This window comes from Myiozetetes cayanensis, unplaced genomic scaffold (assembly GCF_022539395.1).
Source record: "Myiozetetes cayanensis isolate MyiCay16 unplaced genomic scaffold, myiCay2020 scf150, whole genome shotgun sequence".
In the NCBI taxonomy this organism is placed as follows: Eukaryota; Metazoa; Chordata; class Aves; order Passeriformes; family Tyrannidae; genus Myiozetetes; species Myiozetetes cayanensis.
Window position 1 is genome coordinate 16,995 of NW_026087160.1, and position 17,191 is coordinate 34,185.

Genomic DNA, 17,191 nt, shown 5'->3' on the forward strand with positions numbered 1-17,191 from the left:
GTTCTGGACTATGGACATTAATTCACAGCTGATATTAGACTTGTGATTATTAAAAATGTAGAAAATAAATCATATGTGTTTGATGTTTTATAGCTGCACAAATTTGGTAACTTATATTCAATTCAATCATCTTTTATATAAACACACACATAGAGGCCTCACTGAATTGAGGGCAAATGGAGTATAATCAATATGAAGTACATAATACATAAAGGATGGATGTAAATTTTATGGTAAGCAAATAAATAATTAATTTATACTTTCTTACTGTAACAAAGTAAAAAAGTCAGCATATTTTGAAGTTTAACAGAACTTTTGCCAGAGCTATGAAAACTGTGGAAAGGCATCTCAAGAACATACAGTGTTAACTGTGTGCAGTCCAGGGAAGGAGAGGTATGAAGGCATTTTGCTTCATGTAAAAGAAAAGGGTAAGATGTTCTGGCCTGAGCAGAACACTTAACATGCCAGGTCCCTAGCAGGTGATTGAACTAGGCAAAAAGCCAGTATTGGACCGACTTTAGTACCCCGATCCTCTCTGGTGATGAAGTTACCCTTACAGAGTGCCTTTGTTATTCAGGGAAGGGGTTCACTTTTTCCCAGCTCTGTAGCTGGGTGTTTTACTTCTCAGTATAGATACATAAATGCCACTCATAGTATGAACTGTTTAGGTCCCAACTCTGCCACCCTTCCTGACACTGGGACTGTTTCAAAGAAAGAGCCATGATTCTGCAGAGATTTACAGGAGCATTCAATTTTTTTCTTATGAATAGTTTCACTGTCTGAAATGGGACTCCTACAAATCCTTTTAGAATTGAGACCTATTCTAGTATTGCTTAGTGCAAAAGGTGAGAGAACCAGTAGAAACTATTGTCTATGCCAGGAACTGTAACCAGACAGATGTGAAGTTAGTCAGAAGGCTTCCATTGGCCACTCTAGGCTTTAATCAGGGATCTAATAAAACCTGAATGGTAGACTTTGCATAGGAGAATTTTTTGGCTTCTGATACCATAGGGCTCTTTCAACCTAATGCAACTCTGAGTGGTGACTAAGGGCCCACATCTGGAAATACTTATACACTGAAAACCCCCCTTGCTCGTATATAAGCACATGAAAAACTGCATCACTTTCTGAGCTTGCTAGAAGCTGAGTGTTGCATAATCTTCAATATCAGTTTGACAAAACACAGTCATCAGCTTATGGGAGCCCAATAAAACAAAAAGCCTTGGGGGAACAGGGAACAAGGTCAGGACTTTGCATTAAAATAGTTGTAAGGTAAGAGAAGATGTGGTATTTCCACACTTGTGATTATTACTACTGTGTAGGAATCACAGTAAATAACCACATTTTGTATTTACCTTGCAAAGTAGAGATATTTCAATGATGAAAATGAAAAATGGGTTTTGCTCAGAAAAGCCTTTGTGTCTGGAACACAGCTATAAGTAGTTCACTATCTAGGTTGAAAATGGTAATGCAGGATAGTGTGTCCTATTTTTCCGTGCTTGCAGTGAAGATACAATACTCGAATTCAGCCTTGGTAGTTACTAATACACCACACAGACACAATTACACCCTGTGTACTGCATAAAGGAATCACTTGTGTCTGCCTCTGTTACAATGAGCAGTGGGGGGCCAACATGCAAGAAGACAAAATGCTTTACAAGGAGGAAGGAGACCAGAAGAGTCAATGTACTCAAATACAAGGACCTTGATTCTTTTTGGAGTGATTTAAGTCCCTTTCCATCAATTATCGTCCTTTGTCTCCAGAGTCTTATCACAAGCAGCATTACAGGAACTGAACAAAACAATACTCAGGCTCAAATAACCCTGTGAACTGTGCTGACATTTCCACACCCTGTTGCTGTGTTTGACCATGTTAGAAGTTTTAAACAAAAAGACAAAACCTCAAAATCTAAAATGTAAAAGACTCCATAAAGAACTTGTATGTTTTAAATGACATGCTCAGCTCTTCCTAGTGTCTTTTCTGCCATCTAGTATTACTGATACCTCACACTGCAATACCATAATGATGTGATATGAAAAACTGCAGCACAAAACAAGACTGATTTTCTCTAACTCGACAGCTTCTCAAACAAAAAGCTTCTGCTTTGCAGGATTCTCAACAGGTTTATTTTTTAGTAAATTAGATCCTGTCCCTTTCCATTCCAATCTCTCTTTCCCTCTTGGTGAAATTTGAGTTTCAGAACTATTATAAATTAAAAACCTCACTTATATATAGGCAGAAATGCTCTGCAGCTAAATTTTTATATTTTTCAGTGAAATACACAATGTCTATTAATTCACTTTTACTATTCAGAATCAGTAATAATTTTTTTTTTTTTATTACTGATATGTGAAGTTTTGAGGGCAGATGAAATCAATGAAAAGCATCTATTTTTTTTTTTCATTCATTCAAGCTAGATATGTGACATTTCATGGTAATTCTTGACAGAACACTGCAGTCATTGCTTATCTGAAAATAAATTAAAAAACATGCTGAAAGCCAAAAAAAAAAAGACCTTAGGAAAGTCAGCTATTTTTGACAGTAAGTTAGCTTCTGTGAAACAAAGCCTTGTCTTTCAGAAAGTGTTTACGATCTATGAGGGAAAAAAAAATATATCCTTGGGCTAAAATGTTTATTGGCACCTAGGAGTCTGAAGAGAGCAAGTCAGGCCTGTGGTTTTTTGAGGGCACTTTATCATTGCCTGCATTCTCAAAGGGATCTGTGAATGAATAGACTTGGATTACTCAGTCTTCTATTCCACGCCTATTCCTCTCCATTTTCCTTGGCAAGACTGAGCGCCAAGCTATTTTTAGTTAGAATGTTTTCTATTTTTAGACAAATATCAGTTAAGAGACATTGTTAGGAAAAATTTAAAAAAAGAAAAACACATGGGGGTGGGGATGAGGCTTCCCATCTCATATTGTGAAGCAAGCCCTTCAACCTGTAACTCCAGGCATTTCAGCTGCTTCCAATCTTGGAAAAATAAAGAAAATTCAGAGTTCAGGGATTTAAAAATAAACCTACCCTCTGGCAAACACACCAAAATACAACAAGCTGTTACTATGTGAAACAGTGACTACAAAAACAAAGAACATTCTCCAATGTCTAGATTGGGATAAAATTTTGGAGCTATTAAGTTATAAGAATGTTACACAGACTGTAATGTAAGGTTTTTCCAGCTTCTTAGCCAGATATATAATGTTTTAGAGAAAGAAACAGTGATCTGTGAAACAGATTTTGTTTTAAGAAATACAGCTTTAAGATCCCAGTCTGACAAAGAAAGGAAGTATGAACAGAGTTTGAAACATATTTATATTCTGCACATATTTTTCACCTTTGTCACCACAGCATTTTAACAACAATCCATTCAAAATATTTACTAAGTTATTAAAATATTTTAAAAATTATTATGAAAGAATACATGAAAAATAACATGACCTGACCCTCAATAAGGTTAAAACATGAGGAGCAGACCTCCTTCAAACTATACTCAAAAGAAGGTTTTGCTCTACCATGGGCTTCAGAGTAACTAACTTTGCATCTCTTTTTAGCTTTTTCTGTTCCTACTCTCTTCTTAAATAATACAGAAAAACAAGCTCTCAGGGGAGCGGCTTCCCTTTCATTTGAGATACATCAGTATTACAAACTACCTTTTATGTTAATCAAATCTTTGTTGAAATAAATCATAATGGAAATCACTTTTTTGGTTTGTGTTTTTGAGAAAAAGCAAAAGTTGTATTACAACTTTAGTTGCTTTTTTCACATACTGAATTAATGTATTAGAGAAAAATAAAAGAACAGTGTCAACATCTGAACCTCTGCCTTTCTTCTCCTAGCCTGAAAAGTAACAAAAGTCTTTCACTCATTAAATGCACAGTAACAGGAAGCTGCAGAGTTATCAAGGAGAGTTTGAACAATAGCCTGGGAAGATAAAGAGTCAAAAATCTCATGAGGATAAGTGGAAGGAAGAGAATAAATTGCTACCTATTGGGTGCAGTAGAGGGACTAATTTGGTCACTACCACTGACTGGAACAGTAGTCCCACTGAGGGACTACGTTGGACAGAATAAAATTGCCTTCCACAGTTTTCCAGCTTTGAAGTTTCTCTCATGGTCTTGTAATAGCTACTATTTACATGAAGCCTAAATTGACGGAATAATATTAGGTGAGAATATCAGTTTCTGTTTAAAAGAGATATATTTCTAAAGTAAATGCTTTAAAAAATTTAAATCAGTATTGATGAAACAGACAGATTTTTAGTACTTTTGAAAATGAGATATTTTCCCTTCAGAAATTTTTTTCTGTAGTAATTGTGGTTAGGAAAAACAGAAAAACCTCACATAACATTAGTTTACAAACACATTTTGCAAAGGCTCAGTACTAGGATGGTAAAGAAGGACCAAAGGAATATTTTAAAAATGCTGAAGATCTTGAAGTCAGTCCCATGATTTTGTCATACATGATGTTGATAATAGCGGTTTGGCTCATATTTACTATAAATTAAAAAAGGTGAAGGCATTTAAAAAGCCTAAATAATCATCCAAAGTAAATTTTTTGGCCAGTGGACCCTTTCCAAACATCTCCTGGCCTGTGGTACTGGTAACAGTAGCTGTTTTTTGAACAACCACTCTTCAACCAATTTACAAAGGAAATCAATAGTGCTACCCCCCATTTTACAGATAGGGAAACTGAAGCATTAGGAGGAAATGTGACTTATCCAAGGTCACACAACAGTATTTGGCAAAGCTATTAATAAAATAGAAGTCTCACGAGTCCTAGTCCAGGGCAGTATCCAATACACTGTACTGTCTTTAGATCACCCTGAATAACCTTTCTTACATACAGGCTTACTTTCTATACTGTCCCAGATCTTTAGCCCATGGTAGTTGAAAGAATTCCCCTGATTTCAACAGCTCAAAATCTGACGTGATGTGTATTTCACAGCTTGTTTATATGTAGTATTAAGTTATGATGACAAGAGAAGAAAATATACTTATTACATTAAACAAGTTAAAACAGTTGCCTTACTTTTCTCTAAAAAGAGAACATACGGAGAGTTATATGGGCTTATTTACTACAAATATACAGATAAGAGTCTTAATTGATATGAAGAGGCTTTCAGAATCTAATTAACCTCCTAGTTAGTCATTAAGCTCTGTGACCTTTAGAAATAATTGACAGAAGACATTTTCTTTTCTCTTCATCTCATTCAGAACTTCCACACCAAGTGACTAATCCTACATGTGCTCTAGGACCCACAGCACGCCTGTAAGGATTGATGGGATAATGTGCAGTAAGTCCATGAGCAAAACAGGACCATGGTACTCCTCTCAGGTGCAAGTACTGCCCATGGACTCCCAAGTGCCAATCTCATCAACTCCAACCTTTTAATGTGCTAAAGCTATACTAAGTTTTAAATCTCAAGTCCCTCAAGAAAATTTAGCAGTATTTCATGCTTACTAACATGTTGTGGCTAGTCATACTAAAAGCGAGTGGATTTTCAGTTCAAGCTAGTATTTCTACAAGGCTGTGGAAGAACTTATTGCTATCTATCTATGATTGGCTGTACACTTTCATTGGATGCACTTTTTTTTTCCGAGCAAAAATGTTTTTTTTTCAACAAGCAAAATGCACACAAGAAAAAAATTCTAAATTCAGTCACCCTATAGGGCTTGGTATTACTTTGTTCCCTGTCATTTTAACATTTAGGTCTGTGAAGGTTTCCCTGTGTGCTGTGAAACACAAAGAATGAGCAATTTGCAGGATGAATTTCACATGCTCAGAACCTCCCTTCTTTCTCTTAGGGGAAAATGCTGCTGCAAATGACACTCAATTCTTTGCTATGTTCAGACTGTTCTCCCAAATACAGGAGTCCATTGAAATAGGGAAAATACTCTGTAAAAGGTCAATTCACCAGTAGTTACTAGAGCAATGAAGATGTATGACCCTAGGCAAAACAGGTTAAAAAAACGATGCTAGATGCTCATTATCCATGAATAAGAATCTAAAATGTGTAAATTATTTAACAATGTGACATATTATTGCAAAGTAGAACTACTTTTTTTTTTCCCATGGTAAACCTGAAGCTGCATCACAATGGCCCTAAGATAATTAATCTCCTAGAATAGTTCAGATTAATTCTTGATGAAATCTTCACTATCACTATGTGATAAAAAGCAAGAGTACACCCAATTCAAGTTTTCCATACTTACCTAATTTCCATGAGAAAAGAGAGGAAAAGGAGGATAGAGGAGCATCAGGTGCAATAGAAAATCAATCCCTAATAGATTGAAAGAGTAAGAGACATGAGAAATAGGAGAGCACAACTTGATGACACTCTTAAGTATGTACTGGTGTGCAATTGGGAAAACACTAAGAAGGATGAAACTGAGGATGAGGTGAAGATCAGAAGACCCTCAGAAACTGTCAAAAGATAGTCCTTCATAAGAGAGGTATAAACATTATTTGACAGAAACAGTACTGATATATGTTACATGGAGAATCATGTTACTGTATCATCATCACCTTATTTTGCAACCTGTTCTACTGTGCCATATCTGAAGTAGGATTGTAAATACTTTGAGGCAGAACCTGTCAGTGTACACTAGAATACAGCAAAATTGCAAGAGTGAGCAAAGAGGTGGGTGAAAGGGGATAATATGCTTGATATATATTCAGGTGAAAAAACACATGATGAGTACAGCTGAGAATAAGGTACTATTGAAGCAGAAAGATATTACACTGTATTGCAGGAGCTGACATCTTCCTATATGGAAAAGTCTATATTGAGGACCCTGAAACCCTTCTAAGAGTCAGGTAGATTGAAAAAAAAATTAAAAAAACCAAAAAAAACCAAAAAAAAACCCAAAAAAAAACCAGAGAAAAAAGAAGCAGTTGAAGCCAGACACCAGAAAAAGATACAGCCAAAAGCAGATAATGAGAGATATTTCACAAAAGGCAAAGGCACTGAGCTCATGGGAGAGATTTTGTAAGGTAACAGACTGTTGCAAAGAGAGACAGATGTGTGTGCATGTGTGCAAAGTAGGAGTTTTACACAGTGAACTTTGGAAAATTAAGAGATTGGCGGGTGATCAGTGCTCATGACATAGAACCTCAGTTAGCAAAGAGAAAGATGAATGAAGTCAATGTTCCTCTTTTTTCTCTGCTAGTTATTAGTGGTACAGCAGAGGGGAACTGAGAAGATGGATGGATGTTTGTCTGAAAATGGAAGATAGGTTTAATGGGATGAATTTGAAAGGGCTGACCTAGTAGGAGAACTTGAACTAAAGGCAGTGACCACTGAATCAGCATAGGAATAGAAGCCAGTTGGAGAAAGAGGGACAATAATAGCAGCAGGGTCAAAGAAATTGATGGATTGGAGGCTTAAAAAGAGCTGAAAGATAAAGTGGTGAGTGATTTGTGGAGGAATGACTTATGTGCATGCAGAGCAAGGATCAGCCTATTAAACTCAGTATCCGAGAAACTGAATCAAAACCAGGACTTAGTGAAAACTCACTAGAGGTCTGCTAAAGCTGAGACAGTAGCTGATGCTTTGACATGAAATAAATGACAAGGAAAAAGGGACAGTGACTGAGAAAACAGGCAGGAAGTTTCACCTTAAATCAGCAAAGCCTTGATGGCTTAGCTGAAGAATTACGGCAGATTTCTGTAACATCATTAGAGCTCTAATTCCTTTGGAAGCCAAGATGCAAACATTCCCCAGTACTCCTGCTATGAAATCTGTCCCCTTCAATATAAGGTCCTTTCTGAGTTCCTAAGCCGTGGACTCACAGCACTGGATTTTTGTTAATCAGAGGAGTGTGGTAGTGGAATATCACTGACATAAGCTGTGTTACAATCACTTCTGTTTTACAGAAACAAGGAGAGGATCTGGCCTCATTTTTAATAAATACGAAGAATGCATAATGCACATACTCAACTGCTGTAAAGCTCCAACATTTTCTCTTCCCCATTTCCTTATTGCCATAAGAAAGTTACTACCTAGTCCTATGGAACTTTGTTGAATATATTACTGTTAGTAGTTACATACACACTTGGAAGTTAGCATAAATATTAAATTAATATTTTTTCCCCAATGTTGAAGGAACTCTGCATAGTTTCTGCTATTCATTAAAAGAAATTACTATATCCAGCAACTAATACTCACTTTTTAACTGAAGGAAAATTGAATGAATGAATGACTGTGGTGTGAGTGGTTTGGTAGCTGAGGACAAAAAGGCTTCAGTTTGAAGAATCTAGTTAACTCTAAACAGAAGTCTCAGAATATACCTTTTTCCTCTGCCCTTCCCCCTCACCCCACCCCCCCAGAACTAATACATATCTTCATATAGATTTTGGTAAGACTCACAGTAATTGTCACTGTTGCTTAAAATGGGTAAATTTGAGTGTTGAATGAAAATATTTTCCTCTTCTTGAGTACACAATGACTTTTAGTTACCTGTATATGTTGTAAGTGTATTTAGTGGGTGTTAACTGAAAAACATTCAGCTGGTAGATAATTTTTGTGCTGTGAAAAACTCAGATATACCAAACTGCATGTTAATCAACACCATTTTGAATGAAGAAACTGGAAAACACCATCTCAGTTATATTTATTACATGAAAATAAAATGGTTACACATGTAAAAAAGTGTGAGCTATTTATTTAAAACATTAAAAGAAAAGAGCTCAAAGAATAACAGGAACTGGCCTTTACAATTCTCTTGATACTAGCCACTCCATTTTTTATCAAGACATTTATTGAGATCATATACCTATAAGCTGGATAGGACCAATTTTCCACTGAAAAATAGTGTATTGAAAAACGTGTAATCTTTGTTATATGTATGACACTTGCTGTCTTCTGATACTTTAAAGACCAAGATATGGCCCAAAAACTCACTCCTTCAGAAATGCTAAATGTAATTAATCCCAGTAATTAATTTGAAAACATTTGCTTAATAAAATTAACAGCTTTAGTCAGATCTACATGAAAAGTTATACAATTTTTCTATTTGAATAGCAGTAGTTTAACTTAAAAGTAATTAACTACTTATTAGAGAGATTTTAATTTTCCTTGAATATAGATTGTTCCAAGAAGCTATAACATATTCTGATGACTGATAACATGGTTCTATCACAACTGAAAAGTAACTAAATAGTTAATATTATGCTGATTGTGAATGGAAATTGGATTTTAAAGACCTTTATACAGTTGACAGATATATTTCAAATTTTCATAAGTCTAGCTAAAAAAGTTTTCTTTCTCTAATACTGTGCAGAAATCTGTGAGTACAGCTATGACCTTTTCTTCTGCTGAAATATAGTTACTGAACAATTGAAAATGATCAGATTTAATAATACTGTCTGATTCTCAGCTGCAGTTGATTGCTCTGGAAGAACAAGATTAAAAACTTGTAAGTGTGAAACCTAACTGCCTGAAAGTGAAAAGAGATGAACTCCTTACAAGGAAAATATGTGTAATGTAGTCAGTTTAACTGATCAATTAAAATATTTAAATGTGTGGCAGATTTATACCCTGTACCTAAAAATATACCCAAACTACATGAAAAGTCAAGCCATTTATCAAATTGCATATTTTCAGGGGCTCTATTCCTCTCCTGTACTTGTAACTACGATGTTAATTACCCAGTAAAGGCATGAGAGTTTTGTTCAAAATCTACACCCTGCAGAAATACTCCTTAGATTCTGAAACCATATCAGTATGGATGTAGTTCAAGTATTTTATGTTTCAGGCAAAACACTGAAAAATGTAAGAGCAAACCAAATTCAAAGTTGACAGAGCATATGGAAAAACTATAAATATTCACTTATTTTGGTCTTTTCTGCTTATTGTTAGGTTGCTCAATTTAAATAATGTGTATTTCAATTACCTACTTTTATTTTCATCCCTGTAAAAAGGTATGCCCATCAAACCTTGGGTATAGCCAGAAAATTATACATCTGCATTCAAAACTGCCTATCAGCCTATCCAAACTGGCCCACTCTCAATGCAGAAAGGAATTTTGCTGGTGTAGCGAGTGCTCCTTCTGAAAAATCTAATAGTTATAACAACATAGAAATTATTTCTAAATTTTAAATTTTAACTCAGGTATCTTTAAAAACCATAGTCCTCAAGATCAAAAGTATTCATTCATTGTAAAGCAAGTAATAAATCCCTAACTGGATTACTCACCTATTTCCACAAGAAAGCCTGCAGGAAGAAGTAAAGATATCACAGGAAACTTTTCTGCTAAGAGTATTCTGGCTTTTTGCCACTATAAGAGGACAGGACATTATTTTGGGTATAGGATTTGAATTCTGTTGGACAGGACATGGGCTTAAAAAATCTAGGTGACAGAAAGGGCTTCATGTCTATACAGATGATTCAAAGTAAGAGAGGAAAAGAGATGATGGAGAGGAGGAACATATGCACTTTCCTCCTAGTCTTACATCACATAAATTTTTGTTCTGCTGTCAGAACCTCACCTTCTTCTAATGAGGGAGAAAATCTTGGGGGGGAAATCATTAAGGAAGTAAAACAGTATCTTCCTAGATGGTGACACAAGGATAGACAGAAAAGTGATATATATTTTTCCCATCTATGGTTCTGTGTCTGTGACTCTTTGTAACGTGTAGCAACGTTCATTATGCAACATTTTTTATCCATAAAAAACATTATATGTAAATAACTAACTTACTTCCTTACATTGCTAGTCTCAAATGCATGACTAACTTGCATGAAGAATTCAAAAGCATCAAAGTCTCATTTGAGACAACATACAAATTATTTAAAAATCTGAAACTAACACCTTTAAAAACTAAGTGCCAAGGTATTCAGGAATAAATTTTCACTGACCTTTAACCTTCCATTACTTTTAAAAATTATAATATTATAATACTGGATGCCTAATCACTCAGATGTTTTGAAAACAGAAATTGTATAGGTCAGATTATTAATTTCTTAGATCTCAGTGTGAGTGCTTTGCTATAGGAACAAAATCATTGAAGGCTTCATGTATTTTTCACGGTTTGAATCCCAATGTGCTTTTAAAGTAAACTTGACTTTACTGCAAGTATTAAAACCTTAAATATTAAAATTTAAAATTTATTTAATAATTTTCATCAATTGTAGTTAAAAATTGCCCCATGTTTTAAAAAACTAACAAAAACTGTTTCTAGCATTCTGACTGTTTCTAGCATTCTGCTTTGATACTGTTCCTATTACATTATATTAATAGCATTTGTGAGAGGTAGCTGAAACATTTTTATTTTGCAGATTGTAAGTAAACTTTTCTTGCATTTTATTAAATATCTTTTCTCCATAAATAATCAAAAAGCTAAAAAAGTCGGTTAAATGCCTCAAAGCAGTGGCTCTAAATCTTCTTTCACATCTTTTACAATGTATTTTTAATTCCTCCTGGACAGACAATATTATAACTTTTGGAGTGTGGAGACAAGGTATGCAATGTTTTCTGGAGAGCATGAGACTAGCGGAGAATAGGAGACAAAGGGGAGATTCAGTTGGTAGGTAATGGTCAAGGCATGGAGAGGACTAATGGGACACAGGGACAAAGCAACACAGAAAGCTGGACAATAGGGAGCCAGATATCCCATTGCAAGACTCAGCAGGATAAAACTTACAGCTCACAGGACATAGCTTTCTTTTACTCTTGGCTTCACCACCTCGAAACTGCAAACCAATACACCAGTGTCCTGTTCTGCTCTCCTGCTGCTATGTCACCTGAGGGTCTTATCTACTCGCTTGGAGCACCTCTATCTCAGAGTAATACATGAAGTCTTACCTCAACAATATCTGAATTCGTTCGACTCTCATGTGGCTCATTGTACTCTGTATATTTCAGCAACACTTTGTCCATATCAGTGCTGGCATACTGGAACAGTTTGTTGGTGCTGTTGAAGATGATCAGAGCAATCTCACAGTCACACAGAACACTCAGCTCATAAGCCTTCTTCATTAACCCAAATTTCCTCTTTGTAAAGGTCACCTGGAAAAAAAGCAAAAAAAGTCCATCAAAACCCCACAAGTTACACTCTGTAGTCCTTCTCCTTTTTTTCTGAAATATAGTGTGTGACTGCAGTAGTCTTTGAGCTGAACATGTTCAGAAGACAAACACATAAATATAATTACAGTTACAAATAGAATATATATGTGTGTGTATGTGTGTTACATAAGGGAGGAAATATACCTAATTATCACTACACAAAACTTGAGGTACAGGTAAGGAGAATGAGACATTTTCATTCAGTGGTGCTATGAAGTGTTAATACTGCATCTCTCTCTCTAACTTCTAAATTCAGATACCCTTTAGACTGCATACATCTTTCCCATCAGTATTTAAAAACTGCATTTCTGATTAGCAGCTGTAAATAGTTTGAACATGTGCAGTCAATTCTTACTTTTGATAGCAATTGACTTTGATTTCAAACCTCTCAACTCCTGCTACATTTAAAGCAAAGAAATAATTTTATACAGAATTTAAGTAGTGTAAAAGATACATTGTTCATATAAACACGCTCAAAATAGTTTTGAAGAAATATCAAGTGTTAAAAATTCAAACATTCCTGTGAGAAATGAGAATTTTAAAGCATGAACAAAGAACAAACAAGAGCTGGTCAGCTGGTCAGACCTCTGAAAAAAGGTCTTTTCTAACCACATAGCAGATTTTATTTCATTTCAAGCTATATGCTTAGAAATATGAACTGGTATTTTTTTGTACAAGAGTTCATATTATACAGGAAAAAAATAGGGATGTGCTTCTAAATTCTCAGAATGCCAGTGAATGCCCAAACATCATGCAAAATCTAGGCAGTAGGAAAAATATAACTATTTTGTCCAAGACCATAGTTTCCAATGGGGGCTGTTTTGACAATGAAAGACCTGCAAATCAAACAATTTTTTCCCTCTTCTTTTCTCCACTAGCTTACAAGTTCCAGTAAGACATGCGACTTGAAATAAGAAACTGCCAAGAGCTGTTTAACTTAATTATATGGTTGAATTTATCTCTTTCTGTTTCTTCATATGGGCAATTTCCATTAAATCTATGTGATTCTTTACCCATATTTTATTCTCTAATAATTTTCAGCTACAAGGATTTTTAAGAAAAAAATACGGTTTTGCTAAGCGTATAATTAATCAAATTTAGCAAGCAGTCAAGGTACTTGATAGGTCAAGGACAGGCACACGACCAAGTTTATAGGTCTGCCAAATTCTGCACTTGTTGCTGCCATTACTTGTACATCCATAAGCAGTTGCACCTCTGCACTTTAATGCTGAGGCAAGAAGATTCGCCTGTACATGTTCATACGGTTGCTGTTTTATCTTGTCACACTCCCAGCGCAAGTTAATGCTAACTGCAACCCCAGACTACCTTAAAATCCCGGCATGTCAGGCCATGGAAAATGTGACTTTTAAGCATTGCTAATCCCTACTTGCTAGACCATCTTAGAAAGATGAGGCTCTGTGCCAATACTCTGAACACTTATTCTCCCAAATGTACACTGAATGTTATTCCTCTGACTGTAAATTTCAATCATTTCAGCCTCTGTCACTGTACTGCTAAAAGAAAGATGGATTGGCATTAAATACAATTATTCAAGCATTGTAAAAAACATACTTTCCAAAGCACTGGTCTCAAGTATGCATAATTAATAGTTAGTTTTTTCTAAATTTTTCTATCATGGCTTTTGATGTTTGGAACGAATAATGAGATAGGTAATAAAACTTCAATCAAATTCTAAAAAGAAACCAAACCACCAAACCCCAAACCCATTAAAAAAATATCTTGTCTGTAAAATACTCCTTTAAACTTTTCTCTGATTAGAGAAAATTGCAACGCAATTGTTGAAACATATATATATATGTATATATATGCTTGTTTTAGATATAACTAAACTTGCAGAAAATAAAATTTACTAATTCAACATATTTTTCTGCATCTAACATGGTCTTCAATCAACTTTTTGACCTCAGTGCTGTAGGTGGAATGTCACTGTACAATATGGTTATCTGTTGCACAGAAACCTCTGCATTTAGCATGTTATAGCTTTTCACCATCATAGTACACACCAGTACAAAAATATCCTTAAAGCCACTGTTTGTGTTTACTGTTAGGTGCTCCTAAACATTTTGAAAAACCACACAGCTCTGTTGCAGAGCAGATACTTATTTCACAATACTTATCATCAGAATGATGCTGGTTAGAGTTCTTTTTTTGGAAAGTGAAAACAAAATTAAAAAAGAGAAAAATAAATCAGCTGATCTTTCTTTTCTCTTTCTTTAATAAATAATCTTCATTGCTCTGAATTTGATTTGGTTTTAACTCCTTGATTTTTTCTAATATTTTCAAAATCTACCAGCTAACGCTTTCACTAACTGCTGATAAATGCATTTAAAACAATTGTATCTATTACTGTTTCTGTAGTGATGTGGAATACTAATTTTTAAATGTGCCATTCATAGTGGTTTATCTTTATATATATATATATATATATATATATATAAATTATTATGCTTTTACACCAGTTTATATTAGAGATGAACTTGTATTTTTGAATATATAGTGATAGGTCAGGTCAGTAACTTCAGAAGAGATTAAGAATACTCTTCAAGCCATTTGGATATATTCTTCTACGTGGCTACATAACAAAGATGAATATACCATATGCTAAAATATTTTTGTGAGCCATACAAGTAAAAAGTATGTTTATTACTTAAATTTTTTGGCTATGAATTTGTTCACCATTTGCTATGTTAAATATACACCCCCACAAAAAAAGTAACTAATAAATATTGTCTAAGTTAACAATATTCTAGTATTGCACAAGTTATCCTGAGTGGTAAAAATTAGCATAAATTATTTAAAATGTCTCTTCTGTTTAGTACAGTTGGAAGGCTGCGTGCAGCCTACACTTAAAAAGCTCTGATTACACTTGAACTGACTTAGTGCTAAGAATGAACAAGATACACACATCGGCATGAATACAAGCTGTAGCTACAGTACCAAAAAGTTCAAGTGTTTACATAGTCTAGTTATTATATATTGTGTTCAAAGTTCTGTCTTGATAGCATCATATAACAGTTGACAATGTTACTTTGTCATTTGACATAAAGAACACCAGTGACACTGAAAGAAAACACACATACAATGACACAATTCATCAACATATTTTAAAAAAGGCATCAAAAAAATGCCTACGTTTCAATATCTCTTTAATATTTAAGGTTTTTTCAGCAGCAAGAATCAAATCACTATGTGGTTCACAAATTTACTTCTCTTTAGAAGTATGGGCATTTTGGGAAGTCCTTCTCTTTTTGAGGTATAACATTTTCTAATAGTGTGAGAATCGGAAAAAATGAAAATGGAGCGGAGGGACAAAGTGGAACAAATAAAAGGCCAACATTCAGTGATCTTTAAAACCTTTTTAAGCCCACGTATATAAAGCACTGGGTTTTAAACAATGACACAATTTCTAAAAACTGGTATGAGGTGCTTTTATGCATAGTTTTATATGTATTGCAAAAGGAGGAGGGTGTGGAAAGTACCACGATTATTTCTGAAACCTACAAAAATACCTGAAGTCCATCCCTTTGTATTAGCTGAAAACCCACTAATCTACTACATTCGTCTTAGACCTATGGTTTTATTTATTTATTTATTTATTTATTCACTACTTATTTTAAATTTAATTGCCCTATTAACAGGGATGGTAGTACCAAGAAGTTTCTAAAGCTTGCAGCATTTTTGTATATGAAGAAACATTAATTCTGATGACTCGGTATGCTGTGAGCTAATCAAGATGCTGCTTGATAACAAAAAAACCATGGAGAACTAGCCAACTTTTAACTTCCTTGATATAAATCAAGCTTTTTATGCATTTTGGATGAAATTCTAACTAAAGGTGAAGCCCATGTGCTAAAGAAAAGGCACTGACAAAGAAGGAGTTCTAAAAGGATGTTTTTTCACTTCAACTCTGGCTCTTCAATTTCATGGAGACACCTCTCACATGGTTTAGTCTTTGCAATATCTGCAAGTGGAGCTGTAAACAGCCTGAAATCAAGAGTGTGTATCACACACTGTGATATGCTCCATTTAAAGGGAGCAGAGCAGACTTTCTTGTTTAATTGCTAGCAAGTTAAACTATATAAATTAGAAGGTAATGTTGCTTAGTTGCAAGTACAAATTCTCTTATTTGCTGAAATTTAAATATATCTTTGTGGGTGATACTGGCCACTGGTAATAGTCTTTATTTAACTAAACTTGTAACAACAATACTTTTGATAGATGTTAAGGTATCAGTGAAGAAACAGTCACCATGTGGTCTTTTTTTTTTTTTTTTTTTTTTTTTTTTAATGACAGTTTGTTTGGGATTAGTTTAGTTTAGGTTTAATTCAGGTCCTTCTAGTAATTTTTCTAAAATCTCACATACTATGAGAAGCTGAACGATAACATCACTCCATATTTGTCACTAACAGTCACAGCATATGTGCTAACATTTTATGTTTTCAAAGTAGCAGTCCTGTGATCTTTCAAGCAGTTCAGTCCAGAATGTCAAAGTATCAGTGCTCTCCTTACTTCTTCCTATTCTGAAGATATATAGCTGCTGACATAGGAAAATGAGAGAAACAGGGAATTGCACATAGTCCTTCCCATATACATTTCCTGCCATTAAATAAGTGAGAAACAGGGACCACTGATGGACAGAAATATCTGATAGTGGCACTATCCAATCAAAAAAAATATTGTTCTGTTTGTCCTTATTTATTCTCAAATGTTTAAATTTCTGATGTAGGGACTAGGGCAGACATGGTAGATAAAATGCATGTGACAAATACCAGGTACCACATGAGAAATCTACCTAAATTCAAACAGAAGCTATGTCTGTAAATAAAGTCATGTGCAATCAAAGAGGCTCTTCACTGAAATGTCATTGACAGGCACCCAAACCTGTCCTGCTGAAGCCCCAAGTAACTACTGGAGAGGCAACTGCTCTTGTCATGTTCTTTCTTCCCTTTCCTCTTATTTGATTTTTGCTTAGCTCTGTTTATCACATGAAGAGGTCTGGCTGCAACAATCTTTACAGTCCCTCAATGGGACTGGGAAACAGTTCCAGTGTAGGATTCATTCTAGACAAACCTTCCTTTATGTGAGAGCTGGCCATGCCATATTA

The 17,191-nt window shown here is 34.8% G+C and overlaps 1 protein-coding gene across 1 annotated transcript in view; it reads right to left on the reverse strand.

The window, feature by feature from the left end:
• The window catches only part of LOC126637594 (myocyte-specific enhancer factor 2C-like), an 85,157-nt gene that overhangs the window by 16,981 nt on the left and 50,985 nt on the right, over window positions 1-17,191 (reverse strand). Inside the window, exon 3 of the mRNA XM_050310970.1 lies at window positions 11,806-12,009. Coding sequence (XP_050166927.1) covers window positions 11,806-12,009 — 204 coding nt within the window. The remainder of the gene's footprint in view (window positions 1-11,805; window positions 12,010-17,191) is intronic.